This window comes from Oncorhynchus kisutch, linkage group LG1 (assembly GCF_002021735.2).
Source record: "Oncorhynchus kisutch isolate 150728-3 linkage group LG1, Okis_V2, whole genome shotgun sequence".
NCBI lineage: Eukaryota > Metazoa > Chordata > Actinopteri > Salmoniformes > Salmonidae > Oncorhynchus > Oncorhynchus kisutch.
The window spans coordinates 62,169,544-62,183,948 of NC_034174.2; the positions used below are offsets into that span (position 1 = coordinate 62,169,544).

The following is a 14,405-nucleotide window of genomic DNA, read 5'->3' on the forward strand; positions in this document are numbered from 1 at the left end:
AGCAGTCTATAAGGGCACAAGGCGAGACCCAAATGCAGACACAGGAGGCAGATGGTAGAGCTCCGATATTTATTATAACAAAGGGAGTAGGCAAAGGCAGGTCAGGAACAGGCGAGAGTTCATAAACCAGGTCAGTCTCTAAACAATACCAGACGATAGGCAGTCTCAAGGTCAGGCCAGGCAGGGGTCAGAAACCAGGAGGACTAGAAACAGAGACTGGGGAAAAATAGGCACAAGGAAAACCCCTGGTTGAGTTGGTACACAAGATAGACTAGTACAGAGAGATAGGAAACACAGGGATATATGCACCGGGGATAATAAGTGACACCTGGAGGGGGTGGAGACAATCACAAGGACAGGTGAACCAGATCAAGGTGTGACAGCAGTAATCATCATGAATCAAGTCGACAATCTACTGGCAAATCCTTTTCAATCCTTGTCATATGAAGATAAGTAATGAAGAGAATTGATAAATAAAATGTATCAGGGCTCAACGGCCATAAACATTACAAGTTGGAAATCGCAAATTCAACAATGAGTGGTTTGGAAGGAATTGAGCACAGCACAACACTGTGAGTCCAAAAATGTATTGTATGCTGCTGCATAAATGATATGCCAGGGAGATATGCATACTGTAGCTAAGAAAGTGTATGTTGTGTAGTAAGCTGTTAGTTGCCCGTGTGCCTCACACTAATAATTTGGTCCCTTTTCCCTTCTTTCGCCTATTGTTCTGACTTGGTGCATGTACACATGTAGCCTATAGCCTGTTTTAGAGAAATGTAATCATAGAATATTGTAAGAGCTTTCATTGTCTGCTTATATGGCCCCATTTATTTATTATTCGGTTCTGACTTGGTGTACTGGGAGAATACTGTAAGAATGGCCTATGTTCTGAAATCTGTCGCTGTACATCTCAAAAGTGCTGAACAAATAGTTATATTGACAACGTCCGTACTAGCTCGCTCATTAAGGTCTTAATCGAAATGATGGATTGCCTCTTATCTGCTTGTCTTTCCCTTATGCCATAGTTTGTACATTGCAGTTGTCAGTAGATACCATATTTGTTTATTAAACAAGTCAGCCATATCAGCTATGTTTTTAAAAAAGGCAGTAAATGAGGCTGAATTAACTGTTTCGCTGCCAGACAAGGCTCTGCTGATAGCCAGGTGTAGCAGTGGTAAGGTGTTGGGACTGCTGTTGGGGCAGCTTTATGTAGGCCCTAACAGTTTGTGGGCACCGTTTGTCACCGTTATAGTGCAATTAATGTATTGTTTAGTGACTTTGATGGCATGCATACATATATTGTTCCCCACCAAGATTTACATGCTAAAATCACCACCGCTGGTGACATCGCTGGTGACACGGAGTCATATCCAACCAGGTCATGAGGGATTCGAGAATGGTGCTGCAATGGATAGCTGCTGTTTATTTGTTTCCCCATCGTTTCCAATGACCGAAAAGAGCTTCTGGACATCAGAACAGCAATCACTAACCTTGATTTGGATGAAGATTTCTATTCTACTATTTCAACGAGTCAGACAGGACATACTGCTCAACTGGACCAGGCCCTTGTAAAAGGAAAAAAAACAGAGCAAGAGAGGCCGACGTGCAGGCACCCTGACAAAACTACGTCGGCGTGTACATAAACCGCCTCTACCCTCCTTCCTATTGGCGAACGTACAATCACTGGAGAACAAACTGGGTGAGCTCCCTTCGAGACTAACCTAATACTTCGAGACTAACCTAATACTTATTTTCCACCATAATTTGCAAATAAATTCATTAAAAATCTTACAATGTGATTTTCTGGGGGGTTTTTTCTTCTCATTTTGTCTGTCATAGTTGAAGTGTACCTATGATAAAAATTACAGGCCTCATCTTTTTAAGTGGGAGAACTTGCACAATTGGTGGCTGACTAAATACTTTTTTTGCCCCACTGTATATGCATATTAGTCAATACATATGGCATAGCTTACACATGTAGAATACCTTCCAATAGAATCTTCTCTGAAAACAGTTGTACAATGTGCTCTGCAATAATATAACTAGTTTCATTTCTAATGGATTATTTCTCAAACAACAGCTGCCCAATGCCATGGTGGGCATGCAAAATGTTGAATGCATTGGAACTAAAAGGTATGGAGAATGATAGTCTGTAGGATTACAGAAAAAGCATTTGGGAAATGAATGTTTGCATTTCAAATACTAAATATTCAGTGAATGTGAGTATATTTAGGTGGTTTAAATATTTAACTTTCCTACTAGCCTTCTAAAAGTTGACGATGTCAAAATCTTGCCAATCCATTCATTATTCTACTAACTATGAGTGTGAGACATGTTTTCCATAATCTAAGTTTCATGCTTCTGATGGAGACTGTAGAACTGTAATCCATGCATGCTTCAGTATTCCCCTTTAGTAGCATTTTTATGCCCAGACCCCATAGGCTTATCAAAAGGATCCCACCCTCGTCACCAATGTAGCTGACCGATGCGTTCTTTACAATCTAAAGCTTCCCCCCCCCCCCACCATCTACGGCAGAAGCCTGGGCTCCTGACTGAGATAATATAATTCTCACCACTGCATGTTACAATAGTAAAATAATCTGGTTTGTCACTTATTAAACTGATTCTACATGGATTTTAGTCTTTGAGATGCTAAAACATGAACTTGTATCTGTAGTTGGTGTTCTTAAACTATAAAATGCACTAGACTGTAAGATAAAACCCACAAAGAAAAGACAACAGGCAAATGCAAATGTGGTTCCAATGTCTAAATAGTGACAGCAGGGCTAGTTCAAACTGCAGTTGGATGGTTTTCCTCACAGGTGAGTGACTCTGCCCATGCTTCACTTGGTTGATCTCTGGAAGCAGGACATCTTGACAGTCTGAGGCAGGGTGCTCTGCATTCATCCTCCAAATATTGACTGGGATAATGTGGCATTTATAATTAATCAGTAATGGAATTAGTGGGTCTTGCATTGATGACTGTATTAGCTTTGTCCTATAGACGTTTGTAGTCTTAAATTACTTGGAATAAATGGACAGCTAAAAACGCTCCTTGTCCCCGGAATGACATGCTAGCTAGTGATAATGGGAAAGGAGGATACCTAGTCAGTTGTACAACTGAATGCATTCAACTGAAATGTCTTCCGCATTTAACCCAACCTTAAAGCGATCTGCTCCTGCTAGCTAGCAACATATTTACTTGTTGTAACTAGCTAACCAGCAAGCTAGATACATTACTAAGGTTGCTGCGTTCTAAGTTGGGAGTAATTTTACATCTTGCATTGATGGTAACACGTTTCTATATCTAAATTGATCGAAAAAAGACTACCTGATAGCAGTTTGTCAGATGGACATCTCTCTCACGCTGTCACCAGCGGTCTACTACCTTAGATACGGATAACGTGATTGGCAGATGTGGTCAGCAGCGATAGTACAATATAGATATTATACACGTTTTGATTAGTATACAGTTTAGTACTCGGCGGCGTCCAGCTAGCGAACATAAAAGGGTCAGAGCTATCCGGTATCCTTGGGATGCAATCAAGAAGAAACTGGCTGAGCCAATAAGGTACCACCAGCATGAAGAGCAAAATGCATAGTACTGTACATCAGGGGAGGCTGCAGAGGGGAGGACGGCTCATAATAATGGCTGGAATGGAGCGAATGGAATGGCAGAAAACCATGTATTTGATACCATTCCACTTCAGCCATTACCACAAGCCTGTCCTCCCCAATTAAGGTGCCACCAACCTCCTGTGCAATACAGACATCTGTCAGTGATCTCATGATCCAGTAGGGCCTGTGTTGGGCTACCGCTCTTCTGCATCCCAAACAATCAGACAGGTGTGTGGACCTCTCTTTATCCCATGATCATGCATGGAGTGGAAATAATGAATGAATAAATGATGGATGATAAATAATGTATGCCTAATACGATTTGACTACAACTTCCACTAGCCCCATAGGCTTGGTTGGCATTTCCTGGTCAGGAAGGCAGCCATATTTGATTCGATTATCTTGTCTCGGAGTAGTTAGCTAGCCAGTTGCAGTTCTGAAAATAAATATATTACACAGATTTTCCACGGCAAAGGATAGCAATATTTTAAAGAATTACTGCTTAACGTAACCGTGCTTAGTCAACGATGAATCCCGAATAGTAAGTAACACTGTTGGTTAATGATGACAGCCTGTTTTTTATGCTAGATAACGTTAGTCCGCTAACTTACCTGGATGGTTTACGCAAATAAGATACTTGTTTTGTCTTCTATGCAAATATGAGATCGATGACATAAGGTATGTTCTGTATCAACTCCGCTCTAGACATGTTTTATATTGAATGTTAGTAGGCGTGTTAGGGCCACTTTTTATCTTCTTAGCTACGTTCAAACGCCAGCTAGCATGAATGCTACCCATAGGCTAACTAACTAGCTATTATCAGCTGGTAGCTAATTTAGCTAGCTAGTATCAGCTGGCTAGTTAAGTAACGTTAGCTAAATTAGGTAGTTAAAACGTTAACTGCTTCGTTGACTTTTTCAAATATGAACATGTGTAAAAAGTCAGCTGACCAATTTAACTTTAATTGCCCAATAATATAGCTAAATTTCCTAACTATGTCAGTTGAAATCCAAGGCTACTTGGATTGTGTGAAACAAATACAGTACATTTGACTGACTTTTGTCACTACACTATAGTAGACAGAACTAACTACTATGTGACAGTTTGTTGCCTTGTTTTTGACTCCACAAATATCGAATAATATATAGTAATACCTCCATGACAGTGGAATTGACATTTATTTAACCTGTGAAATATCTACTCTCCTTTCAGTGATTATTTATTCAAGCTGCTTCTGATTGGCGACTCTGGCGTTGGAAAGTCTTGCCTCCTCCTCCGATTTGCAGTAAGTAACTTTCCTTTGTCTAGGTGGATTTTTTGCCATGTTGATATTTTGAAGAATAATAGTTTGACATCCCAGGAACTTTACTGTACATTGAGCACCCATAGGAATTTTCTGTTTTTCTTATTTTCTCTTCAGGATGACACATACACAGAGAGCTATATTAGTACTATTGGAGTGGACTTCAAAATTAGGACCATAGAGTTAGATGGGAAGACCATCAAACTTCAGATTGTGAGTACCTGTGGCTGACATGACTTGATTGAGTCACAAGAATGGCAGAAGTGGAACATGGTGTTGGGTCTGACTTTGCTCTCATTGGCCCACAGTGGGACACAGCTGGACAGGAACGGTTCCGGACAATTACATCCAGTTACTACAGAGGAGCGCATGGCATTATTGTAGTGTACGACGTCACAGACCAGGTCAGTCCATCGTTTGCTTTCACTTTCTCTCCATAACATGTTTACATAGCAGATAACCTTGTTCTCAAGCCTGTGTAAGTTAACAATGTTTCTGTGTATCTGGTTACGCTGTCTATTGCATCGGTTGTTGAGTTATCAACAGTTGTCTCCTCTCCTGTCACACCCCAGGAATCCTTCAATAACGTGAAACAGTGGCTCCAGGAGATTGACCGTTACGCCAGTGAAAACGTGAACAAGCTGTTAGTAGGCAACAAATGTGACCTGACGACAAAGAAAGTGGTGGACTACACGACGGCCAAGGTAATGCTCTACCTGGTTACAGAGTGAAAAAGAACTAATTTTTGTTGCATTTTTTCAGTTTACTCTTCTCTCTCCCGTTCTGTTCCCCATTCTTTTCTCGTCTCTTTGCCTCTTTCTTGGTGGATATGCCTCTCCCCTACTCCCACCCTACTGTTGCCTCTCTCCCTCTTACTCCCCCTGTCTTTTTTTTTTTCTTCCTCCCTCAGGAATTTGTTGACAATTTAGGGATCCCCTTCTTGGAAGCTAGTGCCAAGAGCGCCACCAACGTGGAGCAGGCCTTCATGACCATGGCAGCTGAGATCAAGAAGAGAATGGGCCCTGGGGCCACAGCCGGAGGCTCGGAGAAGTCCAACGTCAAGATCCAGAGCACGCCAGTCAAGACTTCCTCTGGAGGTTGCTGCTGAGGAACCCTCAGCCCCCCAAACGCCATCCACTCAGACCCCTATCTACCAATCTCAAAAGTTACCTTGCTCCACAGGGATAGGGAGAGAGAAAATGGCAAGAGTGACAGAGAGGGAAGACAGAGTGGCCTTGATTGTGTGTGCAGTTGCAATACCTGAAATATGTCTCCCACCCCTAACAAGGTCAGCAATAGGATGCTAAGCCCATCCACACCCACAGAAACACACTAACATAATGTGGGATATTTTTACATATTACCAAAACCTATACCTATCCAAAATAAGATATGGCAACTTATCCAGACATTTTTAAGCAAGGTGACGAATGAACCTTGCCCGACTCTTTAGTCCAGGTCTGGTACTTAATAATACATTTTTCTACGATGTTTGTGTTCTACTTATTTCACTGTGGATCTCAGCATGACTTTGGCCTGATCTCCTCAGAAGCTGAATTCGGAAGCACTCCCAATAAAGCGCATTATACATGTCGGCAGAACTGATTACTTTACCCACAATGCATCTCTAATGCAGTCATCATGACTTAGCACATCTGCTCACTGTAATCAACCCAAATTATTTAGAGGAAATGTCATTCAATGTCACGTGGTCCAACTTCATAATGTGGCCCCAAATAATGTGCCAGTGCCTTTATGGCAGGATGTGCGTGTGTGTGTATATATATGATATGTTGGCATGTCCTTCCAGCCCTAAAGACCTTTTTGTATGCCCAAGCTCTTATCTCTTATTTGGGTTTATTCTAATGAATTTTGTATGATACTAGCATTAGTTAACATTCCTGTACAGACAGTAATTGTTCTGTCGACATACATAATAGCGCATGGAGACGTGCTACATTGAAAGTGTCAATGACATTTTTCCTCCGCCAGTGTCTCAACCAACAGCACAACAAAGTTTCACCAAACGATGAAAGAATTCTACCAACTGTATATATTTATACATATATGTAAGAACTGATTAGCTAAGCCTGTAGAGAAGCAAGTTAAATGTATGACATCATGAAAAGTAGCTGAACATTTTAATTTCGGCATGTGATTTGTGGCTGAGTACTTCACATTTTTGTGGCACAATGTCTATTAAACAATGAAGGAGATCTTTAATAAACCTTTGTCTTACTGGAATTCTTCCCTGATAGTTACACCTGTTCTGCATGCACATTTCACACTGAAATAGGCCTAGTCTCTGAAATGTGACAGATTTTATGTGCTCCTGTCTCAAAAGCCGAAAGGTATGATCTTTGGCCCAGATTCCATTGTCTCCAGTAAAGGGTGCAGTTTTGCTGAACTTGAGACGTCCATACCCTAACCGTTACCTGACCTTAACCTAAAATTCGACTTCAATGGGGTGACGTCAGTTGGACATCCCAGGGATCACGTTTAGACTTTTCCTCTCTTACCCAGCTCAACTACCTTTTTGTGCCCATCGGGGCCAAAACACTATCTTACTTTTGAGTCTGTCCAGCAACAAGTGTACATGACAGTTAATGGGATTCTCTGGTACTTTTATATACTTTTTAGCCAGTAGTTCTGAAAGTAGTGCTCACGGCCCAAAAGTGGTTCCTTAAAATGGAGATCTGTGCACCATGTCTTTACTCTCGCTATGCTGTGTGCATGATGTGCCTCTTGCTAGCTGTCACTCATATGGTGAGTGTGTGAGGGTCGGAAGCTCATTGGTTGAACTTGAATGCAAGGGGGCTGGCCCACGTAGGGAAAATAGTGCAGCACAGCTTCCAGATAAACAAACTAGGGATGTCACGGGTAATTGAGTTAAGACAGTAATTCTGATTGTGGATTATGCATGTATGAACTACACATTGACACATCCAGCCCAAAGTACGAGGTTAAAACAATACTAGTCGCCAAAGTTCCGGAGCATGTCTTTAACATTATGTAATGCAAAGGGACCCAGTAAGACTAAACAGCATACTGAATCTGGTACAGGTCTGTACCAGTGGAGGGCAGCATTAAGTGGCCTAGTTCATGTCTGCAGCCGTACTGTCTGTCTCCCAGTAGTTTGGACTTCTTGAAATCTGATTTAAGGACAATTTCAAATCAATCATTTTGAATTGGCCCTCATTCGAATAGTAATTAGATTACACATCCCCAACAGCTGCCGTGAATTACATTGGCTTTTCCATGGCGCTCTATTATGTTGAACGGTTATCTGAGTTCATGTGACATTGACGTCCGTGACCATGACAAAGACATTGTTTTGTGGCTGTGATAGATACCGTTCATCTATTCTTTCACACCAACCTTGTCATAGAATTAGTATCATACCCAACGTAGAGCACCCACCAGTTCATCCCGTGATTGGTACCCATTGTGTGCCTGCTTGATTAACATCTGGCCCTCTCATCAGCGCTGCAGTCGTGGTGGCATGGTGCCCGCCGATGTAAATGTGCCCCGGCCGGCCTCTCTCACACATAGGCCCCAGGCAGAAGAAAGGGCACACTCTTAACCGCTTGGCATGCTCCCTTCCCCCCTCCTCCCCTCTATCAGACCCCTGTAATTATGTCAACGGAGTATAGTAAAAGGCAGTGTAAAGCCAGCCTCTTGTTTAGCTGTTGAACTGGAGTCTTCTCTTTTTCCTAAGCACTACCCCAATTTGCTTTTAAGTGAAAACAAAACCTACATTCAGCCGGTCAGCGTGGACAAAGGGCTAGATGTTTTGGTGTGAGTTCAGAGGGAGTGAGTGGGAGTTGGGGATGGAGAGCAGCAGCAACGGCGCTGAGGAGGGGGTTAGAGTTGATGGCGCAATAGGGAGGGGGGGTAGGGAGGGGGGGGGGGGGTTGTTTGCCGGCTTTATTTGTTCTTGGTTGCCGGGCAATGGAAGGGGGAAAGCATCTGTGACAGCTGTAGAGGGGCTGCAGCATTTCCCCGGATATACTGAAGAAGCCCTGTAGGTAAAATACAGAAAGAGAGAGAGGGGTGGGGGAGGATAAGGAGGGAGCTAGTTAACACATGTGTGAAGTTCACTCAGACAATACAGCAAGAAGGTGGGAACTGGAGCTGGATTTGTGGAGAAGAGATGGAGAATCAAGCCTCCGTTATGTCAATCTTGGTTCTTTCGCTCATGCGAGTTGTGCACACCAGTTGTGCACTTGAGACGGGCTTTGGCCACACTTTGTAGTGTGACGTCATCAAATGGAGTGAGAGGTGTTGGGGACTGTGTGTCAGCTAGCCAGTGAGCACTGAACAGCATGCTGCCCTACTGGCCAGACGGGTCCCATTTGTGTGCCTGACGCCCTTCTGAATAATGGCCAAGTGTGCAGCAGAGCACAGAGTTGATTCTCTTCAGATGAATCAGAATTAGCAGCAGCCTGAAACGATTGACATAATACAAGTCTGCATGGACAGCTCAGTGAATTAGACTACCGGTAGTGACTGTTTCTATCTGTTAGAATTGGAACTGAGAAAGGTGTTTTGCGTCTGTTCTCAAGCGGTTGTCTTTTGGTCTTTGCTATAGTACTGTGAGTAAACAATACAACTACTTGCCTTTGAATGATTTTGCCTGTAACACTCATTATTGTATTGCTACTCAGCCTCCTTGTATTCACTGTTAGACTAAATGTAAGTGGTGCCTGTTTATTTTACAAGGCAGCCTATATTAAAATTCATCGACACCAATTTTTTTGGGGTAGCCAGGCTATGTAGGGCAAGATGAGCAAACAAAAGATACCTGTTTTCAAGTCACCTGCTATGGGATTAACAGAATTCTTACATAACCTTACATAACCTTCATAGGTATACACTCCCCTTGAGTATTTACACGATGATTACTCATTCCTGACTATCCAAGCGACACTTATCTGACTTCACCTTACATGTATCTTTTCTTGGAGTTTAAAGCTGTATTGGTCAGAAGCATAGCTCCAGCAAGCGAGCTGCCAAAAGGGCATCTTGACTTGACTTGAGCTCCCTATTAGCTTTAGTTACAGTATGTCAGTCCCCGAACCTCTTGTGCATGCATGTACAGTGAGCTCCAGTGAAAGCATTTGGGGGTGTGATTCATCAAATATGTACACTAGATATATCACCATTTCATTCACCTCACAGTGAGTGCTAAATAATCAAAGACAAGTCTCCCTATCCCCCTCAGCATCTACACACTCATTCCAGCCAGGCCCCACTATAAATTGAAGGCCTCCGTTATGCATGTTTTTCTTTGGCTAGACTTTCTTTGGCTCTTAATCCTTTCATGCGAGACCCCCCCCCCCCCCCCCCTCTCTCTTTTAGCTACTCTCAATAAAACCAATGGCGATACTGTATCATTCTGAAGTAGCTCCTAGTAGTTCCTTGCCAGGCAAGACAAAAACCAGAAAGAAAAACACAGTGATGGATGGACGCCCGTGGCGGAGGAGCCAACCTTAAAAAAACTGCAGCCGTTCATTTCCTGATCCCAGCCTGGCGGCCCTCCCTCAGTGTTCTCTCTCAGAGCAGGAGGAGGAAGAGATGGGTGGGATCGGGTTTTGGGAGCTAAATGGCAACCTTGGCGGTTTGTTATGGAGCGGGGTTTGTTTCAATATCCCTGGCAACGGGGTAAACTCAAATAGTGCCCGGGTGCCAGTCGTACACTTTTCTATGTGGCGGAACCGGCTCCAGAGAGTCTGTTGTAAGTAAGAGGCCCAAAATAACTGACCCAGGATCTGCCTAACGTTGACGCAAAACTAAATCTGGAGGATGTATGCAGAAAATAGGAGTCTTAATTGACACCTAATTTCTTTGGCAGTTCCATGAAATATGGGTGTCTTGTTTGTCAGATGTAACAACTTCTCCCACTATCTTACCTTTTCTTTATTGACATTTATATCTTGTCATACTCTTGACAATTTCATGTAATATGGCCGTCTTGTATGCAAGAGACCACAACTTCAACCACTATCTTGCAGCTTCTCCTCAACCTCTTCCATTCTCTAACCTGTCCTAAAATTGCTTCCAGTTGCTTCCAAGAAACATTCTCAGAGTAGAGGTCTCGGTCTCTCGCCATGCCTCCACTCTGCTCCAGTACCATCATGGTTGTTGTGATTAGATCACTGCTACTCTATTGGCGTGTCAAAAGATAGGCATCCCTCAGGGCTGCGTCTTTCATTCAGCTTAATTTTGTTCCCACATGTAATTACGAGTGATGTGTAACAAGATGTCCATTTCCTGCGTGGGCTCTGATTGGGGTTGGAGTTGAAGTCATAAGGCAGTTCTCTGTATAGTCGCAGGTCTGTCTGTCTGTGGGTGGACGGACGGTCGGGTGAAACGTGAGAGAGACCATGATGACCGCAGGAGCCCTGCAGCCCTGTCTCAACTGGTGCCAGGCCCAAAATAGGAGAGCAGCGCTCGTTCCTCTCACAACTGGCAACCAAGGCCCCCTCTCTTAACCCTAGGAGGGGCAGCAAAACCCCTAGCCCGGACTACTGCTGCCCTTCTGTCACGACTGTTTACCAGCTGTGGCACTGCAATTGCTTTCAGGGCCCTAAGGGTCATTGTCATTTAAATGATAAAAGATTTACTACATTCACTTGACTTCCCTTATTTAGTACTCATATACTGTGTTTCTGGCCTTAATTTTTTACCTTGGCTTTTTGTTCTGATTCACACTGAGGTGTTAAACTTAACTTTGAACCAGTCAAAAGTTCAGAACGGGTTCCACTGGTCACAGATGGGAATGCCATATCTTCGGCTCCTGCATTAATTTGAAGGGAATCAGCTGCTTGTGTTGGAGAGTCCTCCGGTTTTTATTCTTGCCATCTGGTTGCAATTATGTTATGCTCTGCCTAACTCGGGGATAACCACCACATTATTGAACAGATGCCAGAGAATGGAGTAGTATGGGGCTCACATCATTCTTTCCTAAATGAGCATCTGCACACACACAGATACACAGGTGTGCGCATAGCCACATAATGACCCACGTTCATTTTGGGCATATGAGCATTTGATAAATCCCTTGATAAAAATGATTATTTCTGCAGTTTGCTAATACTCTATTATCTGACTAAGTGCTTGTTTCAAAAGTCCTGAGTGTTTTGGACATGTAGCCATGAGTTTGTATTTGAAGCTCTCTGCCTCACCATAGTTCTAACCTGTTTGACTAGTTGAAATGTGTCTCCAGTTGTCAATGGAGAAGCTGTTGCCAGAGTGACAGATGAGAATTGGCTAAAAATCTTTTGGAGAGTTTCAGAAAAAGTTGCTGGTCTGATTTCTAAGCATTATAATGACACTGACGTAATAGTAATACACTTTATTGTGTACATTAGATTTATGTTGTAGGAGTGATCATTGTCGATACATTTAATTTCCTTAGCTAACATACAAAGAATGCATTACAATATTGCACTGGCTAATACCAAGATGTCTAATGTTGAATAGCTTGGATGCCTTACATAGTTGTGGTTGCTCACTCACAGCAAGACTTGTTGACACGAGAATGCTCCCAAGAATAGGCTATGACTTTTTCTCTCAATTACATGTTATCATTATTATTCTGCCTGAAAGCTGCATATTTTGTCTGATACACACACAATGGGTTTTGATCTATAGGCTAGCCTAGGATATTTACACTAGCGCAACAAAATCCAATGTTATAGATTTTTGTTTTATTTCGGGCTATTATGTATATCTGGTCTGTGCATTGGGGGTAGCCTGGGCAGACACTAGTTGGTGCTATGGATCTCCACTATCGTCTGGGCTTAATGTGCCAAACCGGTCATACACTCGTGTCCCGCCGGCGACCGATTCATACCGATTCGTACTAAAAACATTCTCCATTCTGGCTGCAAAGGATTTGATTTCCTCCGTAACTCGATTTAATGCCTAGAAGGCGTTAAAAAAAAGGAAAATATGCGTACTTTCTTTATGAAACAGAATTTCCCACAATCATGCAAGAGTGGCTAAATGCTAGCACCGGATGTTGCGTATCGCATTCAGCTAACGTAGCAGCATTAAAAGAAACAACCCCCCCAGGCTGCAGTCGAAATTCAAAGTTGACAACAGCCCTTGGCTCTAAACCCTCAGCCTTTGAATGACGTTTTATATCGTCACATCCGAGTGTACCTTGCCCAAGCGAGGGAGAGTGATGATCAGAGAGGCAACGTCCTTGGTGGAAATCTTGAAATTGAGTTTAAAAACGACCAACCTAAATCTAATAATGTACCTAGCTAACTTGCTACAGTTACCCATAGCTAGCTAGTTTGGTCATTAAATCCAATACATTTCAGAATTCCCAAAAATATATTTATGAAGCTACCTACATTTTATTCTGTACTCACTATAAGAATAAGCCAATTTGCCAACGCTAAAATCAGTGTCATCTACATATATATATGTTTTTAGCATGCTACCTTTATAATTTTGTCTGACATGCCGAAAATGCAGTCCTGTTTATTAAGTTTGACACTTTGCGGCCACAGGAATATGACACGTGACTACAGTTTGCGTGGAATTATGGTTCATATCAACCCCACAAGTGATCAAAGTTCTTCACTTGCTCCCTCCAGCTAATGGCCGAGTGAGAAGTTTGTGAATTGGACCTGCATCCAGTTTCGACGTGGATTCCCCCAAGGGAAAGTGGCTAGCGCAAGGGCTGAGGTGGTAAAAATGTGTTTGGACTGCAGCCCTGGTCTGACAGTTTCAAAAATAAAAGTTGTGCCCACTGAACATACAGTTTTAAATGACATATTGGATTTCTTGGCATGAACTCATTTACAGAACATTGTTCACAGTTTTAGTACAAAAGATTAAACGTTTCTGAAGTGTAATTATAAAGTTAAAACGACATTTAGAGTAGAATACATGTATTTTTCACCTCAGATGCAATATGCAATTAAACTTGCTAGTTAGGTATGTGGGTGTGGTGGTAAGTGGCAAAGTAGTCAGGGATCATTCCAGGGCACGCCCGGTAGTCAGCAGCACGAAACAGGCAACACCACCCGGTGGATTTGAGACAGGCAAAGCCTGAATCATCAGGCCAGGGTGTCCTCAGGCATAGAGAGAGAGAGAGAGAGGGGAATGGGGAGATTAGTAAGAGCATTCGGATCCAATTTGTATTATTATTATTTGACTATTAATGACACTTTTCAGATTTCACACACTTATGAACATATAATTTAATAAACCTGTAAACAAAAATATAATTACGTTTATTGCATCTGGGTTTAAAAAATACAATCTACTCGAATTGTAACTTTACAATTTCACTTCATAAATGTTTAATCTTATTAAAACGGATTAATGTTCTGTAAACGAGTTCATGCCAACAAATCCAATACCTCATTTAAAACTATGTTCAGTAAACACAACTTTTATTTTGAAACTATCCCTGTTTCCTTTACGCTGATATGTTAGGTAAGGGGTGGAAAAAAACAGT

General features: G+C 42.4%; 1 protein-coding gene across 2 annotated transcripts; it reads left to right on the forward strand.

The window, feature by feature from the left end:
* Positions 1–453: 453 nt before the first annotated feature.
* On the forward strand, positions 454–7,152 carry LOC109889738 (ras-related protein ORAB-1). Of its 2 annotated transcripts, XR_004210647.1 has the most exons (7): positions 454–572; positions 1,318–1,702; positions 4,834–4,906; positions 5,042–5,137; positions 5,233–5,328; positions 5,497–5,628; positions 5,835–7,152. XR_004210647.1 is itself a non-coding variant. In XM_020481401.2 (6 exons), exons 1-6 carry the CDS (start codon positions 4,149–4,151, stop codon positions 6,030–6,032), a joined length of 609 nt encoding a protein of 202 aa, XP_020336990.1. In that variant the 5' UTR covers positions 3,973–4,148; the 3' UTR covers positions 6,033–7,152. The 2 variants fall into 2 exon arrangements, 1 of the variants encoding a protein (XP_020336990.1); XM_020481401.2 differs by lacking the exons at positions 454–572; positions 1,318–1,702 and adding an exon at positions 3,973–4,162.
* Positions 7,153–14,405: the final 7,253 nt, after the last annotated feature.